Source organism: Mixophyes fleayi, unplaced genomic scaffold, assembly GCF_038048845.1.
Source record: "Mixophyes fleayi isolate aMixFle1 unplaced genomic scaffold, aMixFle1.hap1 Scaffold_3153, whole genome shotgun sequence".
Taxonomy (NCBI): Eukaryota; Metazoa; Chordata; class Amphibia; order Anura; family Limnodynastidae; genus Mixophyes; species Mixophyes fleayi.
Window position 1 is genome coordinate 1 of NW_027447180.1, and position 16,997 is coordinate 16,997.

The 16,997-nt window shown below is 49.4% G+C and overlaps 1 protein-coding gene across 2 annotated transcripts; it reads right to left on the reverse strand.

Annotated features, from left to right (window-relative positions):
• Positions 1-723: 723 nt before the first annotated feature.
• LOC142129768 (helicase SRCAP-like) lies at positions 724-14,058 on the reverse strand. Of its 2 annotated transcripts, none has more exons than XM_075194369.1 (8): positions 13,764-14,055; positions 12,408-12,605; positions 4,182-4,367; positions 3,522-3,662; positions 2,353-2,572; positions 1,525-1,727; positions 1,003-1,075; positions 724-866 (listed from the first exon to the last, which is right to left on the reverse strand). In XM_075194369.1, exons 1-8 carry the CDS (start codon positions 13,794-13,796, stop codon positions 739-741), a joined length of 1,182 nt encoding a protein of 393 aa, XP_075050470.1. In that variant the 5' UTR covers positions 13,797-14,055; the 3' UTR covers positions 724-738. The 2 variants fall into 2 exon arrangements, with proteins under 2 accessions (XP_075050470.1, XP_075050471.1); XM_075194370.1 differs by having other exon boundaries at positions 736-915; positions 13,764-14,058.
• Between the last annotated feature and the right edge of the window lie 2,939 nt (positions 14,059-16,997).

Genomic DNA, 16,997 nt, shown 5'->3' on the forward strand with positions numbered 1-16,997 from the left:
TTGACAATGTGTTACAGCTTGCTGCTGGCCTCATATAGAGCAGGGTACACGGTGACAGACAATGTGTTACAGCGTGCTGCTGGCCTCATATAGAGCAGGGTACACGGTGACAATGTGTTACAGCGTGCTGCTGGCCTCATATAGAGCAGGGTACACGGTGACAGACAATGTGTTACAGCTTGCTGCTGGCCTCATATAGAGCAGGGTACACGGTGACAATGTGTTACAGCGTGCTGCTGGCCTCATATAGAGCAGGGTACACGGTGACAGACAATGTGTTACAGCGTGCTGCTGGCCTCATATAGAGCAGGGTACACGGTGACAGACAATGTGTTACAGCGTGCTGCTGGCCTCATATAGAGCCAGGGTACACGGTGACAGACAATGTGTTACAGCGTGCTGCTGGCCTCACACGTGCTCAGAAGATACAGATCATTCTACAACTATCAGGTCCAGTAACAGCAGTTTCCACCAGTTCCAGATAAAACAAACCAGCACCAAGTCAGACTTATTACATAAAATACAGATACATATTGAGCGTTACAGAGACTCTCATTCATAATTTAGTATGTATTTAAAATGGCAACAGAATAAATAAAAAACTAGGAAAGATGAAAATAGAGCATCAGAAACATCTTCGTACCGAGGATGAACCCACTATATGACTGCAGACCCCGCCATATCACTCATGTCCCGGTATTATATACTTATATGCTGTCTGAAGCAGAGGACGGAGCGTTACTGGTTATACCAATACACAGAGTAATGTCTCTTACCTTCCTTAGCCAGCTGACACAGCTCCTCGGTGTGATCCTGCTGCCCCTCCAGCTCTTCCTCCGCCTCAATGGTCTCCTCCTCGTCCTCCGCTGAACACAAGAGTTACAGATAATGTTAGGACACTCTGCATCTTCCTCACTGTAAGACCACATAGGTGTCACTGGTGGTATGCAGCATGTGGCTGGCATCCTGCTGTCTGACAGATGTATCCGGGCTCCCACTCACCTTCATCCTCATTAGCGGTGAATTCATCATCTTCCTCCTCAGTCTCTTCATGCTGGTGATTCGGAAGCGCATCCTACAAGTAGATAATATATATAATAAATAAATAAATATATATATACACACACACACACACACACATACACCGGGCTCTAGTCCTTTAGATCTACAGATTAAAGACACAGGGTCAATATGGTGAATTTTTTGCAGCTTTTCCCATCAGATTACAAGCGGTATGGAGCACCATGAAAGAAGGACGTCAGGTCACAAACATCAAACAGAAGGCTGCGGTACAACCTGGCTGGTCTAGGGGGACAAACACTGCTTACTATCATACTACCTTGTGTGCATTGAAATGTGGCAGATATGGGTCAGAGAAAATGGACAGAAACACTAATTTATGAGCTCATGTCCCCAATAATTAGAGGGAACATTAGTGTCAGACAATACTGCAATAGCAGGATACACATGGGAAACACATTATCCACACAGCGGGCCGTGACACGCGTGCATAGGGGAACGTACCTGCACGTCAGACTCCTCTTGCAGGATCTCTGGAGGGAAGCTCTGCAGCAGCTCATCAAGCGGAAGCTCACTCTCCCTTTTTAGAAGTTCAATTTCCAAGCGATGGGCCTCAGCATCATTCCCGTCCTGTCGCTCCTCCATCTCTATTGTTTCCTCATCATCTTCCTCTTCGTCCTCATCTTCATGAGGATGGAAATCTCCGTCTACCCAAACAGATAGACTAACATTAACCGGTGTCCGGAGCCTAGCGAGACTGCACACTGATGTCCCTCTCTGGGTGACGCAGTATCACAAGAACAGACACTTGGCCACTGTGGTGAGGACTTCCTATAGCACCAGCTACCAAATCCAAGCCTATGGAAGGAGGCAGGGACCTGTTTTATCAGTGCCCCCGACCCTGACAACATCCTACTGCCCTTATAGCTATAAGCTGGAAGCAGGACATGAGCATGTACTTTAAGGCATAACCTCTCACACAGACATGAGAACACGTCTGGCAGCTCGCACTAAAGCATGTCTTGGCATTAACATCATTAAAACCAGTTAGCGTAATGTGCAAAAACAATTTAGTTCATTAATAAAAAAAAAAATTACAAATAATATGCATACAAATATAGGCAGGGTCCATGTACTCTGCAGTTGGCACAGAGGGGGGGTGTTTACACCCTGGTCTCGCTCAGAAGCAGATATTGTAGAGAACAGCTGAGGTGTAATGAAAGTAAAAATCCAACTGGGGCAACGACCCTTGTCCCTCCTGTCATCTTTGTTGCTCTACTACATAAGAGTGGCCCTAATTGCTGGGCCCCATTGCCTGTGCTCTGGTCTCACCTTTGTGGCAAACAGAAGGGGTAGGACTGGTCCCCCTTGAACCCCCTTGAGAAGAACCAATGCAGGAGGAGCTGGTCTTGCTCATAGGAATGGTTTCACTTAGACTCTGGCTTAGAAGGTCTGAATATTTCTCTGTTTGACCAACAATAAAATCCAACTGCAGGTCCAGCGCTTTCTTCCGCTTCTCCTCCAGGCGAGACTGCTGTTTAAACTGGACCACCTGAAAGAGAGTGAAAGGATGCTGCTTAAACTGGAACATTTAAAAAGCCAAGGAAGACTGCTGCTTAAACCTCAATACCAAAAGATTGCTGCCAGAACTAGACCACAGGTCAGAGGGAGAGCGGAAAACTAGAATCCTGTATCAGTAGATTGGTGATCAACCAGAGTGAGAGCCGGCATCACGGTAGATACAGGATAGGTCCCTACCACCTCCATGGCCATAAAGCCAGTTGTAGTAGGTAGGACTCCCTGTGTCCATTGCAGTTCGAGATGATTTCTCTTTGAACTGGCAGGCCCAAATAGAGTAAGTTTGGATAGTCAAAGATGGGTCTCTGGACATTTTGCTCCAGACAGAATAAAGGAGCTAGATTTAGAAATTAAAGTGGTTTTACTCTGAGATGGAAGGAAGTCTTCTCACTTGTGGCAGCTTTGATAACCATTTTCAGCTCCTGCCTCAAACTTGTCTATCCGAAAAAACTGTAGTTCAGACTAGGAGTTACTTTTTAGATGTGAGCTGTGCTTGTCCGCAGACTACACATGACCTACATGTGATACAACGGACATACGTGGGGGCTTACTATGTAACCATCTGCGGAATGAGTGCCCAACAAACAGGAAGCGGTAGGAGTGTGACGGAGAGAGATGGGGCGTCCCCCATCATCCACGAACACTGTGAGAACGGCATCAGAGCAATCAGTATCAGGCATGAATGTCTACATGGCTATTATAGCTGTAGTAATATACATCATGTGAGACTCCTTCCCATCATATCAGTGACAATGTACTGGTGGTACAAGATGACACCCTCTAGGGCCACACGTACTGACGTACCTAGCAGCAGCTCTCTCTCGCCATCTACAGGTGGTCACTTTATCTGCTACATGAGCGTAGGGAGGACAGTAAGGAAGATAAACTGGTACCATTAACCTCTGGCAGGTTACGCCACTCACCTTCTCTACATTACTCCAGAACTGACGCACTTCCTTAGCGATAGAGGTAGCAATGCGACGCAGTTTGGCTTGTTCTTCTCGGCGGGCCCTCTCCTCCTTCTGCTTCAGCTCCTCATGGTGACGGACAACCATTCTCACAACCTGCAGAAGACACCATGAATACATAACTAAACACAAACATGACAGTGCGCCAAATAATGTCTTCTGCCAATGAGGGGACCCAATAATATCAGTCTACCTAGAACAGAAGCAGTACGAGGGTGTGTATAGACAGAAGTGTGGCACACTCAGTAATGATTAGAGGACTGTGACAAACCATTGTCCCTCTCTCTGGGTGACGCAGTATCACAAGGAACAACACTTGGCCACTGTGGAGAGGACTTCCTATAGCACCAGCTACCAAATCCAAGCCTATGGAAGGAGGCAGGGACCTGTTTTATCAGTGCAACTTCTATTCTAGTAGATAATATACCTTTCATGTCTTAAACATTCTCCCTGCCAACACCACACACTCATAATTCCCAGAAAGCCACCTCCTGGCTCCACCCAGGACACACCCATCCTCTACCGACACTACAAGCAGCCTTCCTAGCCACGCCCCTCTGCCACCTACTAGCTCCACCCATCCTCTACTGATACTACTGGTGTCTTGCAACTCACCTTCCGAGCCACGCCCCTCTTCCACCGACGCTCTTGCCCAAAATCTGCAGAAAGCCATTGCATCTCTTCACACAAGTAGTCCCACTGTACTTTTGGACGAGCAGGCTCTGGAAATTTGGAGAGGCGTCGTGGGGTCCAAAAACCCTCTCTACGCAGCTCTGCAATTCGATTCTCAATTTCCGCCTCCTGAAAAAGTCAAAAGCAAAATAAAAAGTAAATGGATAGCAAAACCTGAAGAGTTTATCTGAAGTACCCATAGTATGACTTACCTAAATAGTGAAACAGTAACTCCACCCCTCTGTGACCCAGCTACCTACCCCAGGATCCTGCCATCTCATGTCTCCACCCCCTTCAACACTGACCCCACCCCTCTGTGACCCAGCTACCTACCCCAGGATCCTGCCATCTCATGTCTCCACCCCCTTCAACACTGACCCCACCCCTCTGTGACCCAGCTACCTACCCCAGGATCCTGCCATCTCATGTCTCCACCCCCTTCAACACTAACCCCACCTCTCTGTGACCCAGCTACCTACCCCAGGATCCTGCCATCTCATGTCTCCACCCCCTTCAACACTGACCCCACCCACCTACCCCAGGATCCTGCCATCTCATGTCTCCACCCCTCTGGGACCCAGCTACCTACCCCAGGATCCTGCCATCTCATGTCTCCACCCCCTTCAACACTGACCCCACCCCTCTGTGACCCAGCTACCTACCCCAGGATCCTGCCATCTCATGTCTCCACCCCCTTCAACACTAACCCCACCCCTCTGTGACCCAGCTACCTACCCCAGGATCCTGCCATCTCATGTCTCCACCCCCTTCAACACTGACCCCACCCACCTACCCCAGGATCCTGCCATCTCATGTCTCCACCCCCTTCAACACTGACCCCACCCCTCTGTGACCCAGCTACCTACCCCAGGATCCTACCATCTCATGTCTCCACCCCCTTCAACACTGACCCCACCCCTCTGTGACCCAGCTACCTACCCCAGGATCCTGCCATCTCATGTCTCCACCCCCTTCAACACTGACCGCACCCCTCTGTGACCCAGCTACCTACCCCAGGATCCTGCCATCTCATGTCTCCACCCCCTTCAACACTGACCCCACCCCTCTGTGACCCAGCTACCTACCCCAGGATCCTGCCATCTCATGTCTCCACCCCCTTCAACACTGACCCCACCCCTCTGTGACCCAGCTACCTACCCCAGGATCCTGCCATCTCATGTCTCCACCCCCTTCAACACTGACCCCACCCCTCTGTGACCCAGATACCTACCCCAGGATTCTGCCATCTCATGTCTCCACCCCTCTGGGACCCAGCTACCTACCCCAGGATCCTGCCATCTCATGTCTCCACCCCCTTCAACACTGACCGCACCCCTCTGTGACCCAGCTACCTACCCCAGGATCCTGCCATCTCATATCTCCACCCCCTTCAACACTGACCCCACCCACCTACCCCAGGATCCTGCCATCTCATGTCTCCACCCCCTTCAACACTGACCCCACCCCTCTGTGACCCAGCTACCTACCCCAGGATCCTGCCATCTCATGTCTCCACCCCCTTCAACACTGACCCCACCCCTCTGTGACCCAGCTACCTACCCCAGGATCCTGCCATCTCATGTCTCCACTCCCTTCAACACTAACCCCACCCCTCTGTGACCCAGCTACCTACCCCAGGATCCTGCCATCTCATGTCTCCACCCCCTTCAACACTGACCCCACCCACCTACCCCAGGATCCTGCCATCTCATGTCTCCACCCCTCTGGGACCCAGCTACCTACCCCAGGATCCTGCCATCTCATGTCTCCACCCCCTTCAACACTGACCCCACCCCTCTGTGACCCAGCTACCTACCCCAGGATCCTGCCATCTCATGTCTCCACCCCCTTCAACACTAACCCCACCCCTCTGTGACCCAGCTACCTACCCCAGGATCCTGCCATCTCATGTCTCCACCCCCTTCAACACTGACCCCACCCACCTACCCCAGGATCCTGCCATCTCATGTCTCCACCCCCTTCAACACTGACCCCACCCCTCTGTGACCCAGCTACCTACCCCAGGATCCTGCCATCTCATGTCTCCACCCCCTTCAACACTGACCGCACCCCTCTGTGACCCAGCTACCTACCCCAGGATCCTGCCATCTCATGTCTCCACCCCCTTCAACACTGACCCCACCCCTCTGTGACCCAGCTACCTACCCCAGGATCCTGCCATCTCATGTCTCCACCCCCTTCAACACTGACCCCACCCCTCTGTGACCCAGCTACCTACCCCAGGATCCTGCCATCTCATGTCTCCACCCCCTTCAACACTGACCCCACCCCTCTGTGACCCAGCTACCTACCCCAGGATCCTGCCATCTCATATCTCCACCCCCTCAGTGAGAAGCACCACCCCCTCTATGCTGTGTTACTCAGCAGTCACTTCCTGGAGGCAATATACATATTTTTATTGTTCAGACCAGTGGATCCTAAACTTTCTCAGTTCAAGGCACCCTTAGGGTCTCCATAATTTTTTCAAAGCACCCCTAAGTCAAAATATTTACCAAGTAGTCCAACTAACTTGGTGGCCAACCCTGGCCACGGCACCCCTATGAGAGCACTGCAGCACCCCAAGGAGCACAGTTTGGGAACCACTGGCTTAGACTTTGCTTTCCCAGAACAGACCGAACATTTTAGACACATTTGTGGTCAGTATATTGTAAAAAACTCATCACAACCGATTACAAACATAACGTCCGTACAGTAAGAATCCAGCAGCATCCTGCTGATCTCCACCACTGAACAACACCCTACAGGCAGTCAGCATGCTCCTCCAGTACTATATAACTACCACTACTACTCCTGCTGATCTCCACCACTGAACACCACCCTACAGGCTGCCAGCATGTTCCTCCAGTACTATATAACTACCACTACTACTCCTGCTGATCTCCACCACTGAACAACACCCTACAGGCAGCCAGCATGTTCCTCCAGTACTATATAACTACCACTACTACTCCTGCTGATCTCCACCACTGAACAACACCCTACAGGCTGCCAGCATACTCCTCCAGTACTATATAACTACCACTACTACTCCTACTGATCTCCACAACTGAACAACACCCTACAGGCAGTCAGCATGCTCCTCCAGTACTATATAACTACCACTACTACTCCTGCTGATCTCCACAACTGAACAACACCCTACAGGCTCCCAGAATGCTCCTCCAGTACTATATAACTACCACTACTACTCCTGCTGCTGATCTCCACCATTGAACAACACCCTACAGGCTGCCAGCATGTTCCTCCAGTACTATATAACTACCACTACTACTCCTGCTGCTGATCTCCACAACTGAACAACACCCTACAGGCTCCCAGAATGCTCCTCCAGTACTATATAACTACCACTACTACTCCTGCTGCTGATCTCCACCACTGAACAACACCCTACAGGCTCCCAGCATGCTCCTCCAGTACTATATAACTACCACTACTACTCCTGCTGCTGATCTCCACCACTGAACAACACCCTACAACCTCCCAGCATGTTCCTCCAGTACTATATAACTACCACTACTACTCCTGCTGATCCCTGCTCCACCACTGAACAACACCCTACAGGCTCCCAGCATGCTCCTCCAGTACTATATAACTACCACTACTACTCCTGCTGCTGATCTCCACCACTGAACAACACCCTACAACCTCCCAGCATGTTCCTCCAGTACTATATAACTACCACTACTACTCCTGCTGCTGATCTCCACCACTGAACAACACCCTACAGGCTGCCAGCATGTTCCTCCAGTACTATATAACTACCACTACTACTCCTGCTGATCCCTGCTCCACCACTGAACAACACCCTACAGGCTGCCAGCATGCTCCTCCAGTACTATATAACTACCACTACTTCTCCTGCTGATCCCTGCTCCACCACTGAACAACACCCTACAGGCTGCCAGCATGCTCCTCCAGTACTATATAACTACCACTACTACTCCTGCTGATCCCTGCTCCACCACTGAACCCTACAGGCTCCCAGCATGCTCCTCCAGTACTATATAACTACCACTACTACTCCTGCTGATCTCCACCACTGAACCCTACAGGCTGCCAGCATGCTCCTCCAGTACTATATAACTACCACTACTACTCCTGCTGCTGATCTCCACCACTGAACAACACCCTACAGGCTGCCAGCATGTTCCTCCAGTACTATATAACTACCACTACAACTCCTGCTGATCTCCACCACTGAACAACACCCTACAGGCTCCCAGCATGCTCCTCCAGTACTATATAACTACCACTACTACTCCTGCTGATCTCCACCACTGAACAACACCCTACAGGCTCCCAGCATGCTCCTCCAGTACTATATAACTACCACTACTACTCCTGCTGATCTTTGCTCCACCACTGAACAACACCCTACATGCTCCTGCAGTACTATATAACTACCACTACTACTCCTGCTGATCCCTGCTCCACCACTGAACCCTACAGGCTGCCAGCATGCTCCTCCAGTACTATATAACTACCACTACTACTCCTGCTGATCTTTGCTCCACCACTGAACAACACCCTACATGCTCCTCCAGTACTATATAACTATCACTACTACTCCTGCTGATCTCTGCTCCACCACTGAACAACACCCTACAGGCAGCCAGCATGCTCCTCCAGTACTAAATAACTACGACTACTACTCCTGCTGATCTCTGCTCCACCACTGAACAACACCCTACAGGCAGCCAGCATGCTCCTCCAGTACTATATAACTACCACTACTACTCCTGCTGATCTCCACAACTGAACAACACCCTACAGGCAGTCGGCATGCTCCTCCAGTACTATATAACTACCACTACTACTCCTGCTGATCTCCACCACTGAAGAACACCCTACAAGCTCCCAGCATGCTCCTCCAGTACTATATAACTACCACTACTACTCCTGCTGATCTCTGCTCCACCACTGAACAACACCCTACAGGCTCCCAGCATGCTCCTCCAGTACTATATAACTACCACTACTACTCCTGCTGATCCCTGCTCCACCACTGAACAACACCCTACAGGCAGCCAGCATGCTCCTCCAGTACTATATAACTACCACTACTACTCCTGCTGATCTCCACAACTGAACAACACCCTACAGGCAGCCAGCATGCTCCTCCAGTACTATATAACTACCACTACTACTCCTGCTGATCTCCACCACTGAACAACACCCTACAGGCTCCCAGCATGCTCCTCCAGTACTATATAACTACCACTACTACTCCTGCTGATCTCCACCACTGAACAACACCCTACAGGCTGCCAGCATGCTCCTCCAGTACTATATAACTACCACTACTACTCCTGCTGATCTCTGCTCCACCACTGAACCCTACAGGCTCCCAGCATGCTCCTCCAGTGCTATATAACTACCACTACTACTCCTACTGATCTCCACAACTGAACAACACCCTACAGGCAGTCAGCATGCTCCTCCAGTACTATATAACTACCACTACTACTCCTGCTGATCTCCACCACTGAACAACACCCTACAGGCTCCCAGAATGCTCCTCCAGTACTATATAACTACCACTACTACTCCTGCTGATCTCCACAACTGAACAACACCCTACAGGCTGCCAGCATGCTCCTCCAGTACTATATAACTACCACTACTACTCCTGCTGATCTCCACCACTGAACAACACCCTACAGGCAGTCAGCATGCTCCTCCAGTACTATATAACTACCACTACTACTCCTGCTGATCTCCACCACTGCACAACACCCTACAGGCTCCCAGCATGCTCCTCCAGTACTATATAACTACCACTACTACTCCTGCTGATCTCCACCACTGAACAACACCCCTACAACCTCCCAGCATGCTCCTCCAGTACTATATAACTACCACTACTACTCCTGCTGATCCCTGCTCCACCACTGAACCCTACAGGCTCCCAGCATGCTCCTCCAGTACTATATAACTACCACTACTACTCCTGCTGATCTCCACCACTGAACCCTACAGGCTGCCAGCATGCTCCTCCAGTACTATATAACTACCACTACTACTCCTGCTGCTGATCTCCACCACTGAACAACACCCTACAGGCTGCCAGCATGTTCCTCCAGTACTATATAACTACCACTACAACTCCTGCTGATCTCCACCACTGAACAACACCCTACAGGCTCCCAGCATGCTCCTCCAGTACTATATAACTACCACTACTACTCCTGCTGATCTCCACCACTGAACAACACCCTACAGGCTCCCAGCATGCTCCTCCAGTACTATATAACTACCACTACTACTCCTGCTGATCTTTGCTCCACCACTGAACAACACCCTACATGCTCCTGCAGTACTATATAACTACCACTACTACTCATGCTGATCCCTGCTCCACCACTGAACCCTACAGGCTGCCAGCATGCTCCTCCAGTACTATATAACTACCACTACTACTCCTGCTGATCTTTGCTCCACCACTGAACAACACCCTACAGGCAGCCAGCATGCTCCTCCAGTACTAAATAACTACGACTACTACTCCTGCTGATCTCTGCTCCACCACTGAACAACACCCTACAGGCAGCCAGCATGCTCCTCCAGTACTATATAACTACCACTACTACTCCTGCTGATCTCCACAACTGAACAACACCCTACAGGCAGTCGGCATGCTCCTCCAGTACTATATAACTACCACTACTACTCCTGCTGATCTCCACCACTGAAGAACACCCTACAAGCTCCCAGCATGCTCCTCCAGTACTATATAACTACCACTACTACTCCTGCTGATCTCTGCTCCACCACTGAACAACACCCTACAGGCTCCCAGCATGCTCCTCCAGTACTATATAACTACCACTACTACTCCTGCTGATCCCTGCTCCACCACTGAACAACACCCTACAGGCAGCCAGCATGCTCCTCCAGTACTATATAACTACCACTACTACTCCTGCTGATCTCCACAACTGAACAACACCCTACAGGCAGCCAGCATGCTCCTCCAGTACTATATAACTACCACTACTACTCCTGCTGATCTCCACCACTGAACAACACCCTACAGGCTCCCAGCATGCTCCTCCAGTACTATATAACTACCACTACTACTCCTGCTGATCTCCACCACTGAACAACACCCTACAGGCTGCCAGCATGCTCCTCCAGTACTATATAACTACCACTACTACTCCTGCTGATCTCTGCTCCACCACTGAACCCTACAGGCTCCCAGCATGCTCCTCCAGTACTATATAACTACCACTACTACTCCTACTGATCTCCACAACTGAACAACACCCTACAGGCAGTCAGCATGCTCCTCCAGTACTATATAACTACCACTACTACTCCTGCTGATCTCCACCACTGAACAACACCCTACAGGCTCCCAGAATGCTCCTCCAGTACTATATAACTACCACTACTACTCCTGCTGATCTCCACAACTGAACAACACCCTACAGGCTGCCAGCATGCTCCTCCAGTACTATATAACTACCACTACTACTCCTGCTGATCTCCACCACTGAACAACACCCTACAGGCAGTCAGCATGCTCCTCCAGTACTATATAACTACCACTACTACTCCTGCTGATCTCCACCACTGCACAACACCCTACAGGCTCCCAGCATGCTCCTCCAGTACTATATAACTACCACTACTACTCCTGCTGATCTCCACCACTGAACAACACCCCTACAACCTCCCAGCATGCTCCTCCAGTACTATATAACTACCACTACTACTCCTGCTGATCTCCACCACTGAACAACACCCCTACAACCTCCCAGCATGCTCCTCCAGTACTATATAACTACCACTACTACTCCTGCTGATCTCCACCACTGAACAACACCCTACAGGCAGCCAGCATGCTCCTCCAGTACTATATAACTACCACTACTACTCCTGCTGATCTCCACCACTGAACAACACCCTACAGGCTCCCAGCATGCTCTTCCAGTACTATATAACTACCACTACTACTCCTGCTGATCTCCACCACTGAACAACACCCTACAGGCTGCCAGCATGCTCCTCCAGTACTATATAACTACCACTACTACTCCTGCTGATCTCCACCACTGAACAACACCCCTACAACCTCCCAGCATGCTCCTCCAGTACTATATAACTACCACAGCAAGTGTGCGCACACAAGGACATACTCACATGTTTTGCCTGCTCTGCAATCTCTGTATGGCTGTCCCATCTCTGCCCTGGTAAGTCCTGCTGGTTTCCATCAATCCCATCATCTGTGGGGGAGCCAGGGCCTAGGTCCCCAATTTCACCCAAGAGGTCAAATGGGGAGAGCTCCCCACTGGAGCCTGGAGACATTGGGGGGTTGATGCCCGTCAAGGTGTCTGATGTCTGTGGGTGAGATAGATCCAGAATGTTACATTACACTAGAAGCCCAGCAGGCAGTGCCAGCTCGTAGACATGGGCACATCGACTGGTTGTGTAAATCACTGTTAGCTGTATCAGATCACATTAGGTCACTGGGGGAGATAATGCTGCAGTATAATGGCAGGATTACACTAACATATAGGTCACACTACAATGGTTGTATGTAATGATCTCATTATGTGCGCTGTAGAGGGAGCATCTGGAAGTGGTCCTGACATTCTGTATCAATGTATACTAGGCTCATAATGAGGGAGTCCTATAGGACAGGGTAATAACGTAATGGTACAATAACACCTCCCCCGCGGGACGGCATTACTGCGGTTATATACATGTAAAAAGATTTTTACTCACTGCAAATTCGATTTCTCTGACTCCATTGGGGGACACTGCTAGACATTGGGGTATAGTAGGTGGGACTCTCCTAATATGGCAGCCTCCATGAATCAACGCATCTATTGTATGGCTGTCAGCTCTCTATGTACCTACACAAGAATAAATGTGCCCAGGCTGCGTGTGCTGCTAACGAGCGAAACGCCTCTTAATGAGTGCGATCGCTGCGCTGTCCCCCTGCTGCTCGTTTTCTAGGAGGGGGAGGGCATACCGGCAGGTCTGTCGGATCGGCTGCCGTCCTTTCACTCTGGTGCCTCTATGGCAGACTTACATTATGTCCCCCTGTTGCTCGTTAATCTAGGGGAAGGACAGTGAGTGAGCTCACGCTACTGCACCCTCCTCCCCAGGGACCCAGAGTGAAGGAAACCGACAGGCTATTCACTCCTCTGGGTCTTGAGATGGATCTCTGCGCTGCACCTGTAAAGGGTCTATAACTAACTAAAGTATAAGCAGAAGCCTACACCTACATGACCTATCTCCTAGGCCAGTGTTGGCTAACCTGTGACACTCCAGGTGTTGTGAAACTACAAGTCTCAGCATACTTTGCAAATATATAGCAGCTTATTGCTGTAAGGGCATGCTGGGACTTGTAGTTTCACAACACCTGGCCTAGGCAGATAAAACTGAGGTCTGAGCTGGAGGAGGGGCATAGTCCCACCTACTATACCCCAATGTCTCGCAGTGTCCCCCAATGGTAGGAAAGTCCAGTTCCCCACAGTATGTCCCACGTACCTGCAGCTGTCTGCGAGTAGGACAGGGCTGCATTGTGACACGTCTCTTTCTATACTCCGATGAGGGGCTAGCGACTTGCTGCAGTGCCTCATTCTGAGCCAGACTCTCCAGCCTCCAGTCTGGTTCACCGGATCCGTTTACACAACTTGGAAGAAAAAGTAAAGACAAGGGTCAGTAAAACCTGGGTAAGTAACATGTAACAATACAACATGGCAAATCTATGGTCACCACTAACTAGAAAGCATGCTTGGATAAATACCAGGATGAAAAAAGGTTTTATTTTAGGAGTCATTTCTGTTAAGAAGAATGGATGAACATCTGTCCTAGTACCATAAAAGACTTCCACTCACTGGCTGCTGAATGCACCAAGGAAAAGTGCTGCAATATTTGCTGCATAACTACTCCCAATGAGGATTGTCAACAGCAGTAGATCCAAATTGGCCAAGTGGTCTTAGAGCACCTACATCCACACAACCCCTGCGTGCGCTGCCTTCAACTGTTACAGGTCAGTGTTATAGGAGCCAATAAACATTGTTACTGCCAAGATCTGTTTCTTGAGGCCAAGAGTAACACACTTTAGTCCGTCCCCAAGTATCCTGCGTTGACACAGACGCAGGTCATTGGCTTCTCAAGAGCGACTCAGCAGTTTGGTGGATTCTGCCATAGCTACCTGTAGGTGTGTCGCACATTATCCGGTACGTGGCACCAGGAGATGGATCACTGAGGGATGCCGCTAGAAGAAGTCAGTGGTGGCCCACCGTGTGACAGGATGTACGGAACATACAGGATGTGATAAAGTAATACACCACCATGTGGGGGAACCTGATGCACTGTCCCACTGATGCGGACTACAGGGTCCAGCACCGCTAGAACAGCAGCAGCTCCAAGCAGGTTTTCCTTAACCAAGTCAGGTTGCTGAAGGTAGAACTGGAAATTGGTCCAATGGCATCAGCCGGATGAGATGAGAGTCCCATGAAGGAAAGCACCACACTGGTGTTCATAAAGCTGCCCCAGCAAGGATAACCTCTCCCAGCCAAGACCTAATGGTGTAAGGGCAGAGGGTGCTCACAGTCAGCGACTGGCTGGAGGCCAAGCAGCAGCGACACACCCTCACCGACACTGCAGGTGTTTGTGATGAGCTGCTAGAAGATGAACCACCTGTAATGTGACCTTGTAAACAACACGATGCAAGTGAAAAACAAAGATCATTTTTAAGAAAAGGAAGTGAAAAATAAAAAACTACAATACCATTTTGCATAAGTGTGCACACCCCTAAACTAATACTTTGTGGAAGCACCTCCTGCTTTTATTATAGCAGTGGGTATTTTTGAATAAGTCTCTATCATCGTCAACCACATGGACTCAAACTTTCTTGCCATGAAGAGTGGGATAGCGTTAAAGATCCGTCAGAATTCGGGATTTCCAGCGCACGGCCCTCTAGGTCATTCCCCAGGATTAGTGGGATTGAGGTCTCGGTCATTCCAAGACTTTGGTCTTCTTTTCTGAAGCCATTCCTTGGTTGACTTGGATGTGCGCTTTGAATCGTTATCATGCTGGAAGGAGAAAGTCATCTTTAGCTTCCTGACCAATGCCAGCTGGTTCTGTGCCCAAATGATGATGTTTTAAGCTATTTATTATGCCCTCTGTCCAGCTGTAAAGCATGATGCCACCACCACGCCACACAGTAGGTGTGCTGATCTGTGGGTGAGGACATGGGTTGCCTTTATGCCAAACATATCTTATAGCCTGAAGGCCAAAAAGTTCAACCTTGTTCTCATAAGACATTTTCCCTCACGATTCAGGGTAACTGAATGTATTTATTTTTATACAAAATTTAGACAGGCTTGGATGTTCTTTTTTGTGAGAAATGTCTTCTGTCTCGTCGCCCTACCCCATACCCCAGTCATGTGCAGAATACGGGGCATGGTTGTCACGTGCAGACAGTGACCGGTTCCGTCTCGTTGCCCTACCCAATACCCCAGCCATGTGCAGCATACGGGGCATGGTTGTCACATGCAGGCAGTGACCGGTTCCGTCTCGTCCCCATACCCCAGCCATGTGCAGAATACGGGGCATGGTTGTCACATGCAGGAAGTGACCGTTTCCCACCAGACGTTCCTGCAGCTGCTTCAATGTTGGCGTTGTCGTCTTGGTAGCCCCCGGATGACTTTTCTCCTTGTCCTGTCATCTATACAGGGATGTCCTGATCTTGGCAATGTCCACTTATTGGTGATGGTTCATGTGATGCTTTTGATATTCACTTATACCCCTCTCTTGATCGGTACCTTCCACCAGTGAGATCCATAGATGTTACGGTTATCTCAGTAGGACGCAACAAAGAAAACGGCAAGGAAATCCCACGGGAACACCAGATCTTCATGTATTGCCGGCAGGTAGATGCTAATTAACTTTCATCATGGTTTTGAATATGATTGGTTAACTGTGAACACAGTTACAGTTGCACTGTGAAAGGATATGCGCACTTATGCAACCATGTTTATTATTTAACTTATTTTTCCTAAAAAATAAAAGATGTCTGTTTTTCACTTGCATTGTGTTGGCTGCAAGGTCACGTTAAAGGTGGGAAAAGGTCTGACATGATTTATCTTGCTTTCAGGCATTATATCTGCAATTTCAGAAGAGGTGTGTAGACTTTATATGCACTGTAACAGGCACATACACAAGCCAGATACTGGGAGATCAACAGTTGTCAGCCCTGGTTCCTACACTAAATAGGCCTGAAAAGGGAACAACACCCATTACGTGATTGTGCCCAGCAGACAAACACTGTGGCACCCTCCATGTGGAATCACAAAACTAGCGTGTCAGAAACAATGATGGCTGCCAGCATTAGGCCCGACTTCATCAATACTTTCTCAGATGAATTTCCCGTTACGCCCCTACATTGTTCCCGAATTTATCACTCAGACAAACCTGGTCTACAAAAACATCCGAGCTAAGTGTCTGACAATCCCAGCAAAGAATGCTACACCAGCCGCCATTGTAATGATGGTATTACTCTCATCGTTGTGTGACCGTCCCACCCCATAACAGCCACCTTTGTGTCCATGTTTATGGCTAGCATACATCCAGAGAGTACTTGTAGTACCCATCACTACACACATGAGGTCGCCACTGTGTGCTGAACAAGTGACATTAATGTGTCAGTATTCTCATCAAGAATGTAGATTCTGGTTTCACTGGGAATAATGTATATTGATTTTATCATCAGGA

Bases quoted from the DNA above. Each gene is read 5' to 3' on its own strand.
- LOC142129768 (XM_075194369.1), bottom strand. From the start codon at position 13,796: ATGCAGCCCTGTCCTACTCGCAGACAGCTGCAG. The intron at 12,606-13,763 runs GTACGTGGGACA...TCTCACCCACAG, and splicing joins CTACTCGCAGACAGCTGCAG to ACATCAGACACCTTGACGGG. The intron at 1,728-2,352 runs GTGAGACCAGAG...CTGTTTGGGTAG, and splicing joins CCCTTCTGTTTGCCACAAAG to ACGGAGATTTCCATCCTCAT.